This window comes from Hemiscyllium ocellatum, chromosome 7 (assembly GCF_020745735.1).
Source record: "Hemiscyllium ocellatum isolate sHemOce1 chromosome 7, sHemOce1.pat.X.cur, whole genome shotgun sequence".
Lineage (NCBI taxonomy): Eukaryota > Metazoa > Chordata > Chondrichthyes > Orectolobiformes > Hemiscylliidae > Hemiscyllium > Hemiscyllium ocellatum.
This window is the reverse complement of record NC_083407.1, coordinates 55,696,465-55,710,666: the sequence shown is the minus strand read 5'-3', so window position 1 is coordinate 55,710,666 and position 14,202 is coordinate 55,696,465. Positions and strand designations below refer to the sequence as shown.

Sequence of the window (14,202 nt, the reverse complement as noted above, 5' to 3'; positions counted from 1 at the left end):
AGGCAACTATCTGTGTGGAGTTTGCACATTCTCCTCGTGTCTGCGTGGATTTCCTCTGGATGTTCTGGTTTCCTCCCACAGTCCAAAAATGTGCAGGTTAGGTGAATTGGCCATGCTAAATTGCCCGTAGTGTTAGGTGAAGGGGTAAATGTAGGGGAATGGGTCTGGGTGAGTTGCTCTTCGGAGGGTCAGTGTGGACTTGTTGGGCCGAAGGGCCTGTTTCCACACTTTAAGTAATCTAAACCTTGATTCGTGTCATTTTGATTTTTCTTTTTTATTCATTTACAGCATTTCGATGTTAGGCAAAAACAATGACTGCAGAGTCTAGATTAGAGTGGTGCTGGAAAAGCACGTCAGTTCAGGCAGCATCCGAGGAGCAGTAAAATCGATGTTTCGGGCAAAAGCCTTTCATCAGGAATACAGCATATAGATGTTGCTGGCTGGGCCAGCACTCATTACCCATGCCATATCAGCCAGAGGGCAGTTAAGAGTCAACGATGTTGCTGTGGTTCTGGAGTTACATGTAGGCTAGAACAGGTAAGCAAAACAACTTTCCTTCACTCAAGGACATTATTGAACCAGATGAGTTTTCCCTAACGATTGACTCCTAATTCCAAGGTTTTGTTCTTAATTGAATTCAAATTCCACCATCTGCCATGGCAAGATTCGAACCTTGGTCCTAGGATACTATCTAGATTTTTGAATTAATAGTTTAACAATAATACCACAAGGCTAACTACTCCCATCCTCTACGCCACCACACAGCAGCACAAAAACATGAGTAAAGCAGGCAGTTATGTTGTCTCAAGAAGCTTGCACTGGTTATATATTTCAACATGTGGATTGCTATAAATGATTTTTCTTTTCAGCGTTTGTTTTACGCCATTTCTATGATGTCATCGTAAAGCAGTTTGAAGTGGTTCCAGAAATCTGGGGTGAATTTTACATGTTAGGGGCATGGGGTGTCCGGGGATTAGTGGCCTTGCCCTAGAACATAAAAGTCAGAGGCAGGTATTCCTGCACATTGCCGTCCTCCACTTCAACTATTTAAAAGGCATTTCGAGCACTGGTTTGAGTTGAGCCTTTTATCCCCTTTGTAGAGTAAAGTTCCAGCTCCAACAACTGTTGGAATGTCAAGGGACTAGCTGTAGCTCTCTTTTCCCTGAAATGCTCCTGGAAGTATTACTCCAAGTATGGTCAATGACAAGCACCATTGTACTCTGGACTTACAGACAGGCTTGGGATGAGGGCTCTTGCTGGGTCGGGTAAGCAAGATCCACAAAAGTATGGAGGTGCATGAACATTCACAGGATGGTGGGCTGGCAGGAGGTGAGGGGGGTGGGAGGCAGGAATGAAGGGCAGGGAAGCACTGAGGGAAAAATATCTTGTCAGGGAGTTCTTGAAGAAGTATAGGAGAAAGTGAGGTCTGCAGATGCTGGAGATCAGAGCTGAAAATGTGTTGCTGGAAAAGCGCAGCAGGTCAGGCAGCATCCAAGGAACAGGAAATTCGATGTTTCGGGCATAAGCCCTTCATCAGGCTTATGCCCGAAATGTCGAATTTCCTGTTCCTTGGATGTTGCCTGACCTGTTGCGCTTTTCCAGCAACACATTTTCAGCTTGAAGAAGTATACCCCACTGTCTCCCCAACCCAGCCTCAATGTCATCAGTTTCCACCTAGCAGTCTAATTACTTGCTACCAGACTACCTTACTGGGGGAAGAATTCCACCTAAGACAGGAAAAGGCCCTTAAGTGCCTACTGATTGGCCACTTAAAGGACCTCAGTTGGCCAATATAAGAATGGATTGCCTGATTTCTCCCCTACCTGTAGGTATAGTGGTGTTACCAGACCCCTGTTGTATGACACTCCCACATCCTCTCTCTGCCTTCACTTCCTCTGAGGAATCTAAAATTTGAGCTTGAATTCAAAAGATGTGCAAGTTATTAATGATCTGTTTTCTTACTTCTAGTACAATTTAACTTTTCCCTCAATATAATTCATCTGTCCCTTGTGTTAGTCAGGAGCTGCAGGAGAGAGGGGGAGCAAGAGAGAGATGCAGAAAAATACTGAAATCGCTGACACATAGGAAGGAGTGGCTTATGAACTAAAAATTACCTGAGTCCAGGTATTGGTCTGAGCCAACTGAAACTGGTCTGTACTCATGAAGTTATGCTGAAAGCAATGTACGAACGAAGTTATATTGTTATGAAGATGCGGGTGTACTTTAAGAGAGTTAAAAACAGCAAAACTACCAGACACAGCACCAAGTGTTCTCAGTAAGGTAACAATGTAACACTTGGTCAAACAACTCAATTAGCTCGTGGCTTGGAGACAAAAACAAATTCGAAGTCAGCCAAACAGTTTAAATTATACCCCAAAAAAAACCAAACTCCAATCCAATTTGAATTTAGTACATTGACAATCTTAAAAGCCAATGACACAATCCAATGCTCTGGGTGTATAAGACTGGGAAAATTGAACAGTTGAGAGGAGAACTCCAAGCCCCAGCATGTAAAAGACTGCCCGAAAAATGGCTCTCTTAAAAGGTACCTTTTTGATCATTAACCTGTGAAACAGAATTCCTAAGGAGAAGAAAAGACGACACAGGAAGATCCAAATAGAAGAACCGGAAGCTGCCTGGTTTGAGACAAGTTTTGTTTTGTAAATCTTAATTGGGAGTTTTATCAGACTAGTATTATAGAAGGGAAGGTAACAAATAAGTTAGAATAAGGATTTATAAATAGTTGTTAGTTAATTATTCTCTGTTATACTTAAGAAATAAAGTTGTTAATTGTTACTTTAAATAGTCCTTGGCCACTCGAATATGATGAATCTTTTCTGTGTTGCTGGTTTTAAAATAAGCAGGAGGATTTACCCTGTGTTGTAACAATGTGAAAAGCAAAGAAGATGGAGTAATGCAAAAGCCTTTCTTGGACACGGGATAATGAAGGACAAGGACTGCTGGGAAGGTGAGTCTAACCATTTGAAACACTTACTTCAGGTGTCGGGGCTCCACTTGCCAAGAGGTGCGAGGGAGGAACAAGGGACTGCTGGGAAGATTTTAAGTGGGTGAGATTGACTGGAACCTCCTAAGTGCAGCTGGTTTGGATGGAGCTGTTTTTGTCAGGTGTGTTCAGGAGGGGCTCCTTACTCAGGATGTAGACAGACTGAGGAGAGGAGAGGCCATTTTGGATTTGGTACTTGACAACGAGCCAGGACAGATGTCAGATCTCGTGGTGAGATAGTACTTTGGTGAAAGTGATCACAACTGTCTCACATTTAGCATAGCCTTGGAGTGGGAAAGGAGCAATTACCAAGGGAAAATATTTAATTGGGGAAAAGGAAATTATGACACTATCAGACAGGAGTTGGGAAGTACGGACTGGGAGCAATTGTTCCACAGAAAGGGCACAGCAGACATGTGGAGACTATTTAAGGATAGGTTATTGCAAGTGATGCACGAATTTGTTCCTCTGAGACAGGGAAGAATGGGTAAGATTAAGGAGCCTCGGATAATGAGAACAGAGGAACTTCTCGTCAAAATGAAGAAAGCAACTTATGTAACGTGGAGGAAGCAAGGATCTAGCACAGCTTTAGAGGATTACAGGCTTGCTAGAAAGGAGCTCAGAAATGAACTGAGGATAACCAGGAGGGGGCACGAAAAAGGCTTGGCAAGAAGAATTAGGGAGAACCCAAAGGCATTTTACTCATACGTGAGGAATAAGAGAATGATCAGGGAGAAGGTAGGGCTATCAGGAATAGTGGAGGGAACTTGTGCGTGGAGTCTAAGCAGATAGGGGAAGCCCTAAGTGAGTTTTTTGCTTCGGTTTTCACTCAGGAAAAGGGCCTTTTTGTGAATGAGAACTTAGAGGAACTGGGAAACAAGCTTGACCAAATCAAGTTTGATGAAGTTGATGTGCTAGAAACTTTGGAAAATATACGTCCCCAGGGCCAGACCAGATTTATCCCAGGCTGCTCCAGGAAGCAAGAAAGGAGGTTGCTAAGCCACTGGCGAGGATATTTGCCTCCTCCCTCTCCACAGGAGTCATACCGGAGGATTCGAAGGAGGTGAATGTTGTTCCTCTTTTCAAGAAGGGTGATAGGGAAATCTCTGTCAACTACAGACCAGTCAGTCTTACGTCTGTATTCAGCAAAGGTTTGCAAAGAATTCTGAGGGATAGGATTTATGACTATTTGGCAAAGTATAGTGTGATTAAAGGTAGTCAGCATGGCTTTGTGAGAGGCAGGTCATGCCTCATAAATTTTATTGAGTTCTTTGAGGAGGTGTCAAAACAGGTTGATGAAGGTCGAGCAGTGGATGTGGTGTATATGGACTTCAGCAAGGCATTTGATAAGGTTCCCCATGGTAGGCTCATTCATAAAGTCAGGAAGTATGAGATACGGGGAGATTTGGCTATCTGGATTCAGAATTGGCTGGCTGACAGAAGGCAGAGAGTGGTTGTGGATGGAAAGTATTCTGCCTGGAGGTCAGTGTTGAGTCGGGCCCCGCAAGGCTCTGCTCTTTGGCCTCTGCTCTTTGTAGTTTTTATAAATGACTTGGATTAGGAGGTTGAGGGGTGGGTTAGTGAATTTGCAGATGACACAAAGGTTGTAGGTGTCGTTGATAGTATAGAGGGCTATTGCAGGCTGAAGAACAACATAGACAGGATGCAGAGCTGGGCTGAGAAATGGCAGATGGAGTTCAACCTGGATAAGTGCGAAGTGATGCATTTTGGAAAGCCGAACTCGAATGCTGAATATAGGATTAAAGACAGGATTCTTGGCAGTGTGGAGGAACAGAGGGATCTGGGTGTGCAAGTACATTGATAGAACATAGAACAATACAGCGCAGAATAGGTTCTTTGGTCCTCGATGTTGCGCCGACCTGTGAACCATTCTCAGCTCATCCCCCAATACTATCCCATCATCATCCATGTGCTTATCTAAGGATTGTTTAAATCTCCCTAATGTGGCTAAGTTGACTACATTAGCTGGTAGGCCATTCCATGCCCTTACCACTCCCTGCGTAAAGAACCTGCCTCTGACATCTGTCTTAAATCTATCACCCCTCAATTTGTACTTATGCCCTCTCGTACAAGCTAACATCGTCATCCTAGGAAAAAGACTTTCACTGTCTACCCTATCTAATCCTCTGATTATCTTGAATGTCTCTATCAAATCCCCTTCTAGCCTTCTTCTTCCCAATGAGAACAGTCCCAAGTCTCTCAGTCTTTCCTCATAAGACCGTCTTTCCAAACCAGGCAGCATCCTGGTAAATCTCCTCTGCACCTTTTCCAATGCTTCCACATCCTTCCCAAAATATGGGGACCAGAACTGTACACAATATTCCAAGTGTGGCCGCACCAGCATTTTGTATAGTTGCAGCATGATATTGCGGCTCCAGAACTCAATCCCTCTACAAATAAAACCTAACACACCATATGCCTTCTTAACAGCACTATCAACATGGGTGGCAACTTTCATGAATCTATATACATGGACTCCAAGATCCCTCTGCACATCCACAACACCAAGAATCTTTCCATTGACCCAGTTCTCTGCTTTCCTGTTATTCTTCCCAAAGTGAATCACCTCACATTTAGTTGTATTAAATTCCATTTGCCACCTTTCAGCCCAATTCTGCAGTTTACCCAAGTCCCCCTGCAACTTGTAACATTCTTCCAAACTGTCCACTACTCCACTGACTTTAGTGTCATCTGCAAATTTACTAATCTATCCACCGATGCCTGTGTAAAGGCATTTATAAAAATGACAAACAGCAGTGATCCAAAACAGATCCTTATGGCACACCACTAGTAACTGCACTCCAGGCTGAATATTTTCCATCAACCACCACTCGCTGCCTTCTTTCAGAAAGCCAGTTTCTGAACCAAACTGCTAAATCACCCTCAATCCCATGCCTCTGTATTTTCTCCAACAGCCTACCATGTGGAACCTTATCAAAGGCTTTACTGAAGTCCATGTATACTATGTCAACTACCCTACCCTCATTTACATGCTTGGTCACCTTCTCAAAAAACTCAATGAGGTTTGTGAGACAAAACCTGCCCTTGACTATCTGAAATCAAATTGTTGCTTGCTAGATGATTATAAATCTTATCTCTTATAATCCTTTCTAAAACCTTTCCTACAACAGAAGTAAGGCTCACTGGTCTATAATTACCTGGGTCATCTCTACTGCCCTTTTTGAACAAGGGCACAACATTTGCAGTCCTCCAGTCCTCTGGTACTAAACCTGTAGACAATGATGACTCAAATATCAAAGCCAAGGACTCTGCTATCTCCTCCCTAGCTTCCCAGAGAATCCTCAGATAAATCCCATCCGGCCCAGGGGACTTGTCTACTTTGAATCCTTCTAGAATTGATAACGTCTGTTCGTAACTAACCTTGATCCTTCCTAGTCTAATATTCCATACCTCATTCTTCTCCTCTAAAATATTCTCCTTTTCCTGAGTGAAAAGCGATGAGAAATGTTTGTTTAGTACCTAGTACCTCTCCAATCTCTACAGGGTCCACATTCAACTTGCCAATTCTGTCTTTGACTGGTCCTATTCCTACGCTAATTATCCTTTTATTCCTCACATACCTATAGAAAGCTTTAGGGTTCTCCTTTATTCTATTTGCTAAAGACTGCTTGTGTTCTCTCTTTGCTCTTAACTCTTTCCTTAAATCCTTCGCAGCTGATCTGTAACTCTCCATCGCCTCATCTGAACCATCTTGCTTCATCATCCTTCTTCTTCTTAACAAGTGATGCAATTTCTGTTGCAAACCATGGTTCCCTTACCTTATCACTTCTTCCCTGCCTGACAGGGACATATCTATCAAGGACACGCAATATCTGTTCCTTAAACGAGCTCCACATTTCCACTGTCTGCATTCCCTGCATTTTGCTACCCCATTCTATGCATCCTAATTCTTGCCTAATCGCATTATAATTGCCCTTGCCCCATCGATAACTCTTGACCTGTGGCATATACCTATCCCTTTCCATCGCTAAACTAAACGTAACTGAATTATGGTCACTCCCGCAAAGTTGCCACCCAAGTGGATAGGGTTGTTAAGGAAGCATATGGTGTTTTAGCTTTCATTAACAGGGGGATCGAGTTTAAAAGCTGTGAGGTTTTGCTGCAGCTGCACAAGTCACTGGTGAGACCACACGTGGAATATTGTGTCCAGTTCTGGTCGCCCTACTACAGGAAAGATACAGAGGCTTTGGAGAGGGTGCAAAGAAGGTTTACCAGGATGCTGCCTGGACTGGAGGGCTTGCCTTATGAAGAAAGGTTGAGTAAGCTCAGACTTTCCTCTCTGGAGAGAAGGAGAAAGAGAGGGGACCTGATCGAGGTGTATAAAATAACGAGTGGTATAGATAGAGTCAATAGCCAGAGACACTTCCCCAGGGCAGGATTGACTGGTACGAGGACTAATAGTTTGAAGATATTAGGAGGAAGGTATAAAGGAGACATCAGAAATAGGTTCTTTATGCAGAGAATTGTGAATGCATGGAATGCGTTGCCAGCTGTGGTGGTAGAAGCAGAGTCATTAGGGATATTTAAGCGAGTACTAGATATGCACATGGATTGCAGTGAGTTGAGGGGTGCATAGGTTGTTACTATATTTTACACTAGAATTAAACATTGGCACACTATCATGGGCCAAAGGGCCTGTTCTGTGCTCCACTTTCTAGATTCTATGTTCTATGTAATGCTACCCAGATCCTTGGGCTTGGGCCACAGTCTGAGCCACAGCTTGGAGAAGAGACGACACATCTTGAAAGGGATAAGGAAAGGAATAAGAAGACTCTTGGGCATGCAGCCAGCAAAAACTCTAGAGACCAACCATTGCAGAAGCAGACCCCACATCAAGGACAAGATGATAACATTGAGAGAGAGAGAGAGGGAGCAGAGTGCCTGGCCAGGGTCAGCCATCATCAGCATCAGCTATCCTGCTCAGGCATTAGCTTTTTTATTCTGTGACTACTCAGGAAGTATCAGAGGACCCCATCGGGTGTACAGATAGGTTTTAGTTTCTGGTAAAAGATACAGACTGTCAAATGTATTAATAAAGTGACTTGTGAGTTACAAGAAAATTGACTCTTCTCCTCTCTGTACAAGCCAATAACCACAGTTGGCTAGTGCTGGGCTTCAGTATTCTTTTTCTTTCTATAGCTGATTGCACATTAAAATCATCACACTAATTCATCCTCTTTCTCGGTTATTCCCCTGTATATTGCTAAATCCTATTGTTTAAGTGGTCTCACTGTGCTGTTTGCAGCATACACCTCCAGCAGCCTTCAGACACTATTTTTTAGATAAAGCTTCATGTACAGATCTAAGTAATATAGCATGGCGTAAGTTGCCCCTCTCCACCAAAGTCTGGACTGTCAAGTAATTTTGAAGTGCTGAACAACAAAATATGTGAAACAGTTTTACTGTTCATGATGATCTAAATGGTCAGATAGATAATGAGTGAAACTAGTACAACAAATGTAATGTTCTTCAGACTGGTCATGCTTCACTATCTGGATTGAAATCTGGAAGTGATTGGATTTCTTGGTGAGGGTCTAGCATTTTAAAGTGATGTTGCGGTGAAATAGCCTATTCAGGTCAATGTTAAGAGTATAAGATAATGTAATAATGACGTTTATGAAGGATTTCAAGTTATTTCCCTACATTAAACCCAGTAAAATGAGTGAGTGATTTTTAACAGTGAAGATAGTTGTTAGATAATTGCAGTTAATTTGAAAAACCCAAAAGGAAATGAAAGATAAGGATGTTCTGAAGTACGTAATAACACATTGACCTACCAGAGCCCGATCCTGTAGATGTATCTATGATGTGATCCTTCAGTGTTTTTCTTTCTGCAACAATGCTACAAACACAATCTTTATCATTCTTCTTTTCTTTCATGTAGGTACACAGTGTATGACGTTTGTAGAAAACAGCCACTAACAGGGCCAAGCATAAGAAACTCACAAGTCCAATTACTATAGCTGTTAGCTCTTTGGATCCCAAGTCTGATTTCCTGGGATGGTTTCCTATCAACAGAGAAAATTGAAAACACCATTTGGTGCACCTTTTAAATATATCCTTTATGATTAGAGTCATTCTTTCTCATTAAGAATGTGTCGTAGATTAGATTCTATATACAATGCAAAATCTCTTTGAAAAACTGGCCATTCTTTCCAAAATCATTCTATTCATTCCGTGACTAACAACAGGGAATGAAATTGTTGTATATTCTTGTGACTTGCATCAAATTTTCTTTATCACTTCCATGAGCAAATACTCAAGGCTTAATGTTTCCAAATAGTGACAATCACATGCAGACTGCCACTCAATTCTTCCTTTTTTTTAAATAAAAGAAAAGATTCTCTAACTTCTTTGAAAATATTTTTTGTACAAGTTCCCAGTTTTAGCTATTTACTATCCTACAGTTCAACTTGGTTACTGACTCCATTTTGAGTTCACAAAGTAATTTCTGGATATTTTGCTTTTCCAGACGAAATTAGTTGACTAACAATTAAATTCTGGGAGCAGGAGAATCGACGTTTCGGGCATGAGCCCTGCTTCAGGAATGAGGAAAGTGTGCCAAGCAGGCCAAGATAAAAGGTAGGAAGGAGGGACTTGGGGGAGGGGCGTTGGAAATGCGATAGGTGGAAGGAGGTTAAGGTGAGGGTGATAGGCTGGAGTGGGGGTGGGGGCGGAGAGGTCAGGAAGAAGATTGCAGGTTAGCAAGGTGGTGCTGAGTTTGAGGGTCGGGACTGAGACAAGGTGGGGGGAGGGGAACTGAGGAAACTGGAGAAATCTGAGTCCATCCCTTGCGGTTGGAGGGTTCCGCGGCGGAAGATGAGGCACTCTTCCTCCAGCCATCGTGTTGCTATGATCTGGCGATGGAGGAATCCAAGGACCTGCATGTCCTTGGTGGAGTGGGAGGGGGAGTGGCTCCCACTCCACCAAGGACATGCAGGTCCTTGGACTCCTCCATCGCCAGACCATAGCAACACGACAGCTGGAGGAGGAGCGCCTCATCTTCTGCCGAGGAACTCTCCAACCACAAGGGATGAACTCAGATTTCTCCAGTTTCCTCATTTCCCCTCCCCCCACCTTGTCTCAGTCCCAACCCTCAAACTCAGCACCACCTTCCTAACCTGCAATTTTCTTCCTGACCTCTCCGCCCCCACGCCCTACCCCACTCGGCCTATCACCCTCATCTTAACACCCTCACCTTAACCTCCTTCCACCTATCGCATTTCCAACGCCCCTCCCCCAAGTCCCTCCTCCCTACCTTTTATCTTAGCCTGCTTGGCACACTTTCCTCATTCCTGAAGAAGGGCTCATGCCTGAAATGTCGATTCTCCTGTTCCTTGGATGCTGCCTGACCTGCTGCGTTTTTCCAGCAACACATGTTCAGCTCTGATCTCCAGCATCTGCAGTCCTCACTTTCTCCTACTTGCTCCTCGAGCCAAAGCACACACTCTCCTAGATTATTATCCTTCCTCAACATCTCTCTTGAAAAGAAATTAATAACTCTTTGTGTTTAAAAGATATTTAGAGCAAGCCAACATAGAATGTATAATTTATGACAATTGATCATGTCAGATACCTTGCCAAGTTTCATAGAGGAGGTCTTCTCTTTTCTGTTACCATTTGTCCTTCCTTTGCCTTTACCAACTGTGACACTTGTTCCTTTTCCCTTTCCTCACCAATACCCAGATCACCCTACCCCCACCTTAGTCCACTTTATCGATAGCATAAAACCCATCTATTTTCCAGCCCCCTTCATTTCCAAAGAAGATATATTCTGGATTTCATGCATTAACTCTATTTATCTCTCCACAGCTGCTGCCAGACCTGCTGATTTTTTCCAGCACTTTCTGTTTTTGTTTCAGATCACCAGCATCCACAATACTTTGTTTTTATTGCTGTAATATAATCTTCATTAGCATTCGTCTATAATTACAACTCAAAACATTTAGATTCATTTCCTGATGTTTGTTAACAAAAGGACTTTTTCAAGTCATGTGAATTAACATATCTTAAAAACTACTTTTCAATTCTGTACTAAGATATAATAACATAGTCAGAAGTATGCATTCTTACCTTTAGGTAGTGCTAACTCTACATCAGCGCTATTACAGTAGTCTGTGTCACAACAGATGGTTTTTGACACCATTTTCACACTGGCACAGATGAAGGGGTTCCCTGGAGGAATCATTTGCTGGCGATGCACACAGGTCTTCCACTGTTTTACTGTTCTATCAATAAGAAAGGCAGAAGCCAAGCAAACACCATCTGTTTCACATGTGTCATTTTTATACACACAATTGATGCATAAACATTTCAGACCTACAAAAATGAAAATGAACCAGTGTTAGAATGTGAATACATAAAGAAGGTGACAGAAAAAGGGAGAAGGGCAAAAGGGAAAGGGGGAGAGAAAGACAGAGAGAGAGAGACAAAAAAAGGTATATTGTGACACAATTAAGACAAATTATGCTTCAAATGGGAGTGACTGTCTTTACTCCAGAACTGAAGATGATCAGAGCACACAGAAGTAAAAAAAATTAATTCTACACATGTAAAAACAGCCAATCGTCCCTCATGGCCTTCCATCACTACATCACTCAACTTGCGCAACACTGACAGAATCTTTCTAGCCACTAAGTAACTTGGGTACTGGGCAAAAGTTGAAAAATCACATGAAATCAACAGTAAGGAGTTTTGCATTGAGAGCAATAAGTTCCATTTTTCAACCAAATATTGAGCAGTGAGTTGAGATTTATGCTTGTGACCAGACAAAGGCATACTTACTTGCATTAACATTATCTCATTGAGCCTCAATAAAATGCATTTTCTAATTCTCCCACCCACTAGATACAAACTAGACAGTGATAATTCCTGGCATAAAAATCAGAACAATAACCTGGTGACTTCAGTTTACTTCTTTCTCCTCCAGCCTTCCAGGCATCAACATCTCAGGGCATGCTACATGGGCAGCAACCAAAAATGCAGATGTTCAACCAACAAGGCTGCTCAACATCCTTGACATGTCTGAGTCAATTGACAGGAACCAAGGAGGGCAGCTGCAGACAGCCTGCACCTGACGGGTGCATGATTGGGCTTTAAAACTGCATCACTCCCAGGATCCTTGGAGGTCCCAGATGTGACCAGCACTTCCACCTGTGTCGAGGAGCAGAATATATGTAGACAGCCATTGAATGAGATACATAGATAATGAGATGAATTTATGAAGAAATCATGAGGGTTCATGGAGAGAAACCCTCATCCAAACTCACCAAAACTGACAAGTAATTGATTTCAGCCCTGTCCATAATGAGTGCCTTGGTTTTGTTGGCAGGTATTTTGGATATGATAGGTCATGAAAGTTCTGTCCCTGATGATGACAACTCTCATCACTTTTGTATTATCCAGTGTCACTGTTTTCTTTTGTCACTGCTTTACTGTGCAGTTGGCTTTCAGACTTTGTTTCCCAAAACTATGCTGTTCAAGTCCACGGTCTTTTAACACATGAATTTTATATTTATAACTAGATCTTCATATACATTTCATCTTTGTACAAGCTCTGCTCCCTTTCTGGATATCTTGAACAGCTCACATGATATCATGTTCTGATGTTAGCCCCAACTGTATACAGCCCAAATTGAAGAACGTGCATCATTAAACTCTTTAGCTGTAGCGCTGAGAGGTTGTTCTCCTTTGCTGGTGCAGACTCAAATGCTGTGCATACAAATGACACTCCTGTTCATTCTCAACCAAACAGCACATACAAAAATACAGATACTGTTGTATAAGAACACAAAGATCTAAAAGCGCTAATATTCAGGAGTGCCTTAAGCACCACACAATGATCATGTTAGGTAGACTTGAGGAGAGAACAGCTTAGCGTCTTGGAGAAATAATATCCAACATCCAGGTACTCCTTTTAGACCTGGATGGTGTCAAGCTTCTTCAGTGTTCCCGGTGCTGTACCTATCACATAAGTGGAATATTCCTTTCACTCCTAACTTGTTGCTTGGAGGTGATGGACAGGATTTGGGTGTCAGGAGGGCAGGTACTTGCCACTGTATTCCGAGGCATTGAGCTGCTTTTGTAGCCATTGTGTTTATGTGGTGATTGCAGTGGAGTTTGTGGTCAACATTAATTCCAAGGATGTTGATAGTGATGGTAACATTATTGAATGTCAAGGACAAATGGTTTGATTGTCTCTTATTGGAGACAGTCATTGCCTGGCATTTGTATGGTGCAAATGCTACTGGCCACTTATCACCCCAAGCCTGGATAGTGTCCAGATCTTGTTGCATTTGAACATGGACTGCTACAATATCAGTAGAGTCATGAATGATGCTGAACATTGAGAAATCATTGGCAAATATACCCAAGTCTGACCTTCATCATTGATGAAGCAATTGAAGATAGTTGGGCCTAGGGCACTACCCTAAGGAATCCTGTAGATATGTCCTATATTTTTAAAAAAACTGACCTCCAATAACCACGACCATCTTTATGAAACCATTTTTTTTTAAACAGTGAATGGTGGGTGCCTGGAACATGTTGCCAGCGGAAGTGGTAGAAGCAGGCATTATAGCGTCATCTAATGTTTATCTAGACAGATTCATGAATGGGCAGGGATATAGATCCTTAGAAAATAGGCAACAGCGTTAGATAGAGGATCTGGATCGGTTCAGGCTTGGAAGGCCGAAGGATTTGTTCCTGTGCTGTAATTTTTTGTTTTGTTACTACATGCCAGGTATGACTCCAACTCTCATGCCTTTTATATCTACTGATCCCAGGACTGCTAGGGCTCCTTGATGCCACTCTCAATTGAATGCGGCCTTGATGTCAAGGGCTGTCACTTTCAACTCACCTCTGAATTCAGCTCTTTTCTCCCTGTTTAAACCCCAGCTATAATGAGGTCAGAAGCTAAGTGGCCGTGACGGAACCCAAACTGGGCATCACTGAGCAGGTTATTGCTGAGCAGTTGTTGCTTGATAGCACTGTTGATAATCCCCTCAATCACTGATGATTGAGAGTACACTGATGGGCTGGTAGTTGGCCAGGTTGGATATGTCCTGCTTCTTCTGTATAGTACATATCTGGATAGACGCCAGTGTTGTAACTGTCTTGGAAAAGCTTGATTAGGACACATCTTCATTACTCTTGCT

The 14,202-nt window shown here is 42.6% G+C and overlaps 1 protein-coding gene across 1 annotated transcript in view; it reads right to left on the bottom strand.

The window, feature by feature from the left end:
* LOC132817354 (activin receptor type-1B) overlaps window positions 1-13,539 on the bottom strand; it is a 39,559-nt gene extending 26,020 nt beyond the window's left edge. The window contains exons 1-2 of the mRNA XM_060827763.1: window positions 13,521-13,539; window positions 11,120-11,365 (exon numbers count right to left, since the gene is read on the bottom strand). Of these exons, the coding sequence (XP_060683746.1) occupies window positions 11,120-11,365; window positions 13,521-13,539 (265 nt within the window). The remainder of the gene's footprint in view (window positions 1-11,119; window positions 11,366-13,520) is intronic.
* Window positions 13,540-14,202: the final 663 nt, after the last annotated feature.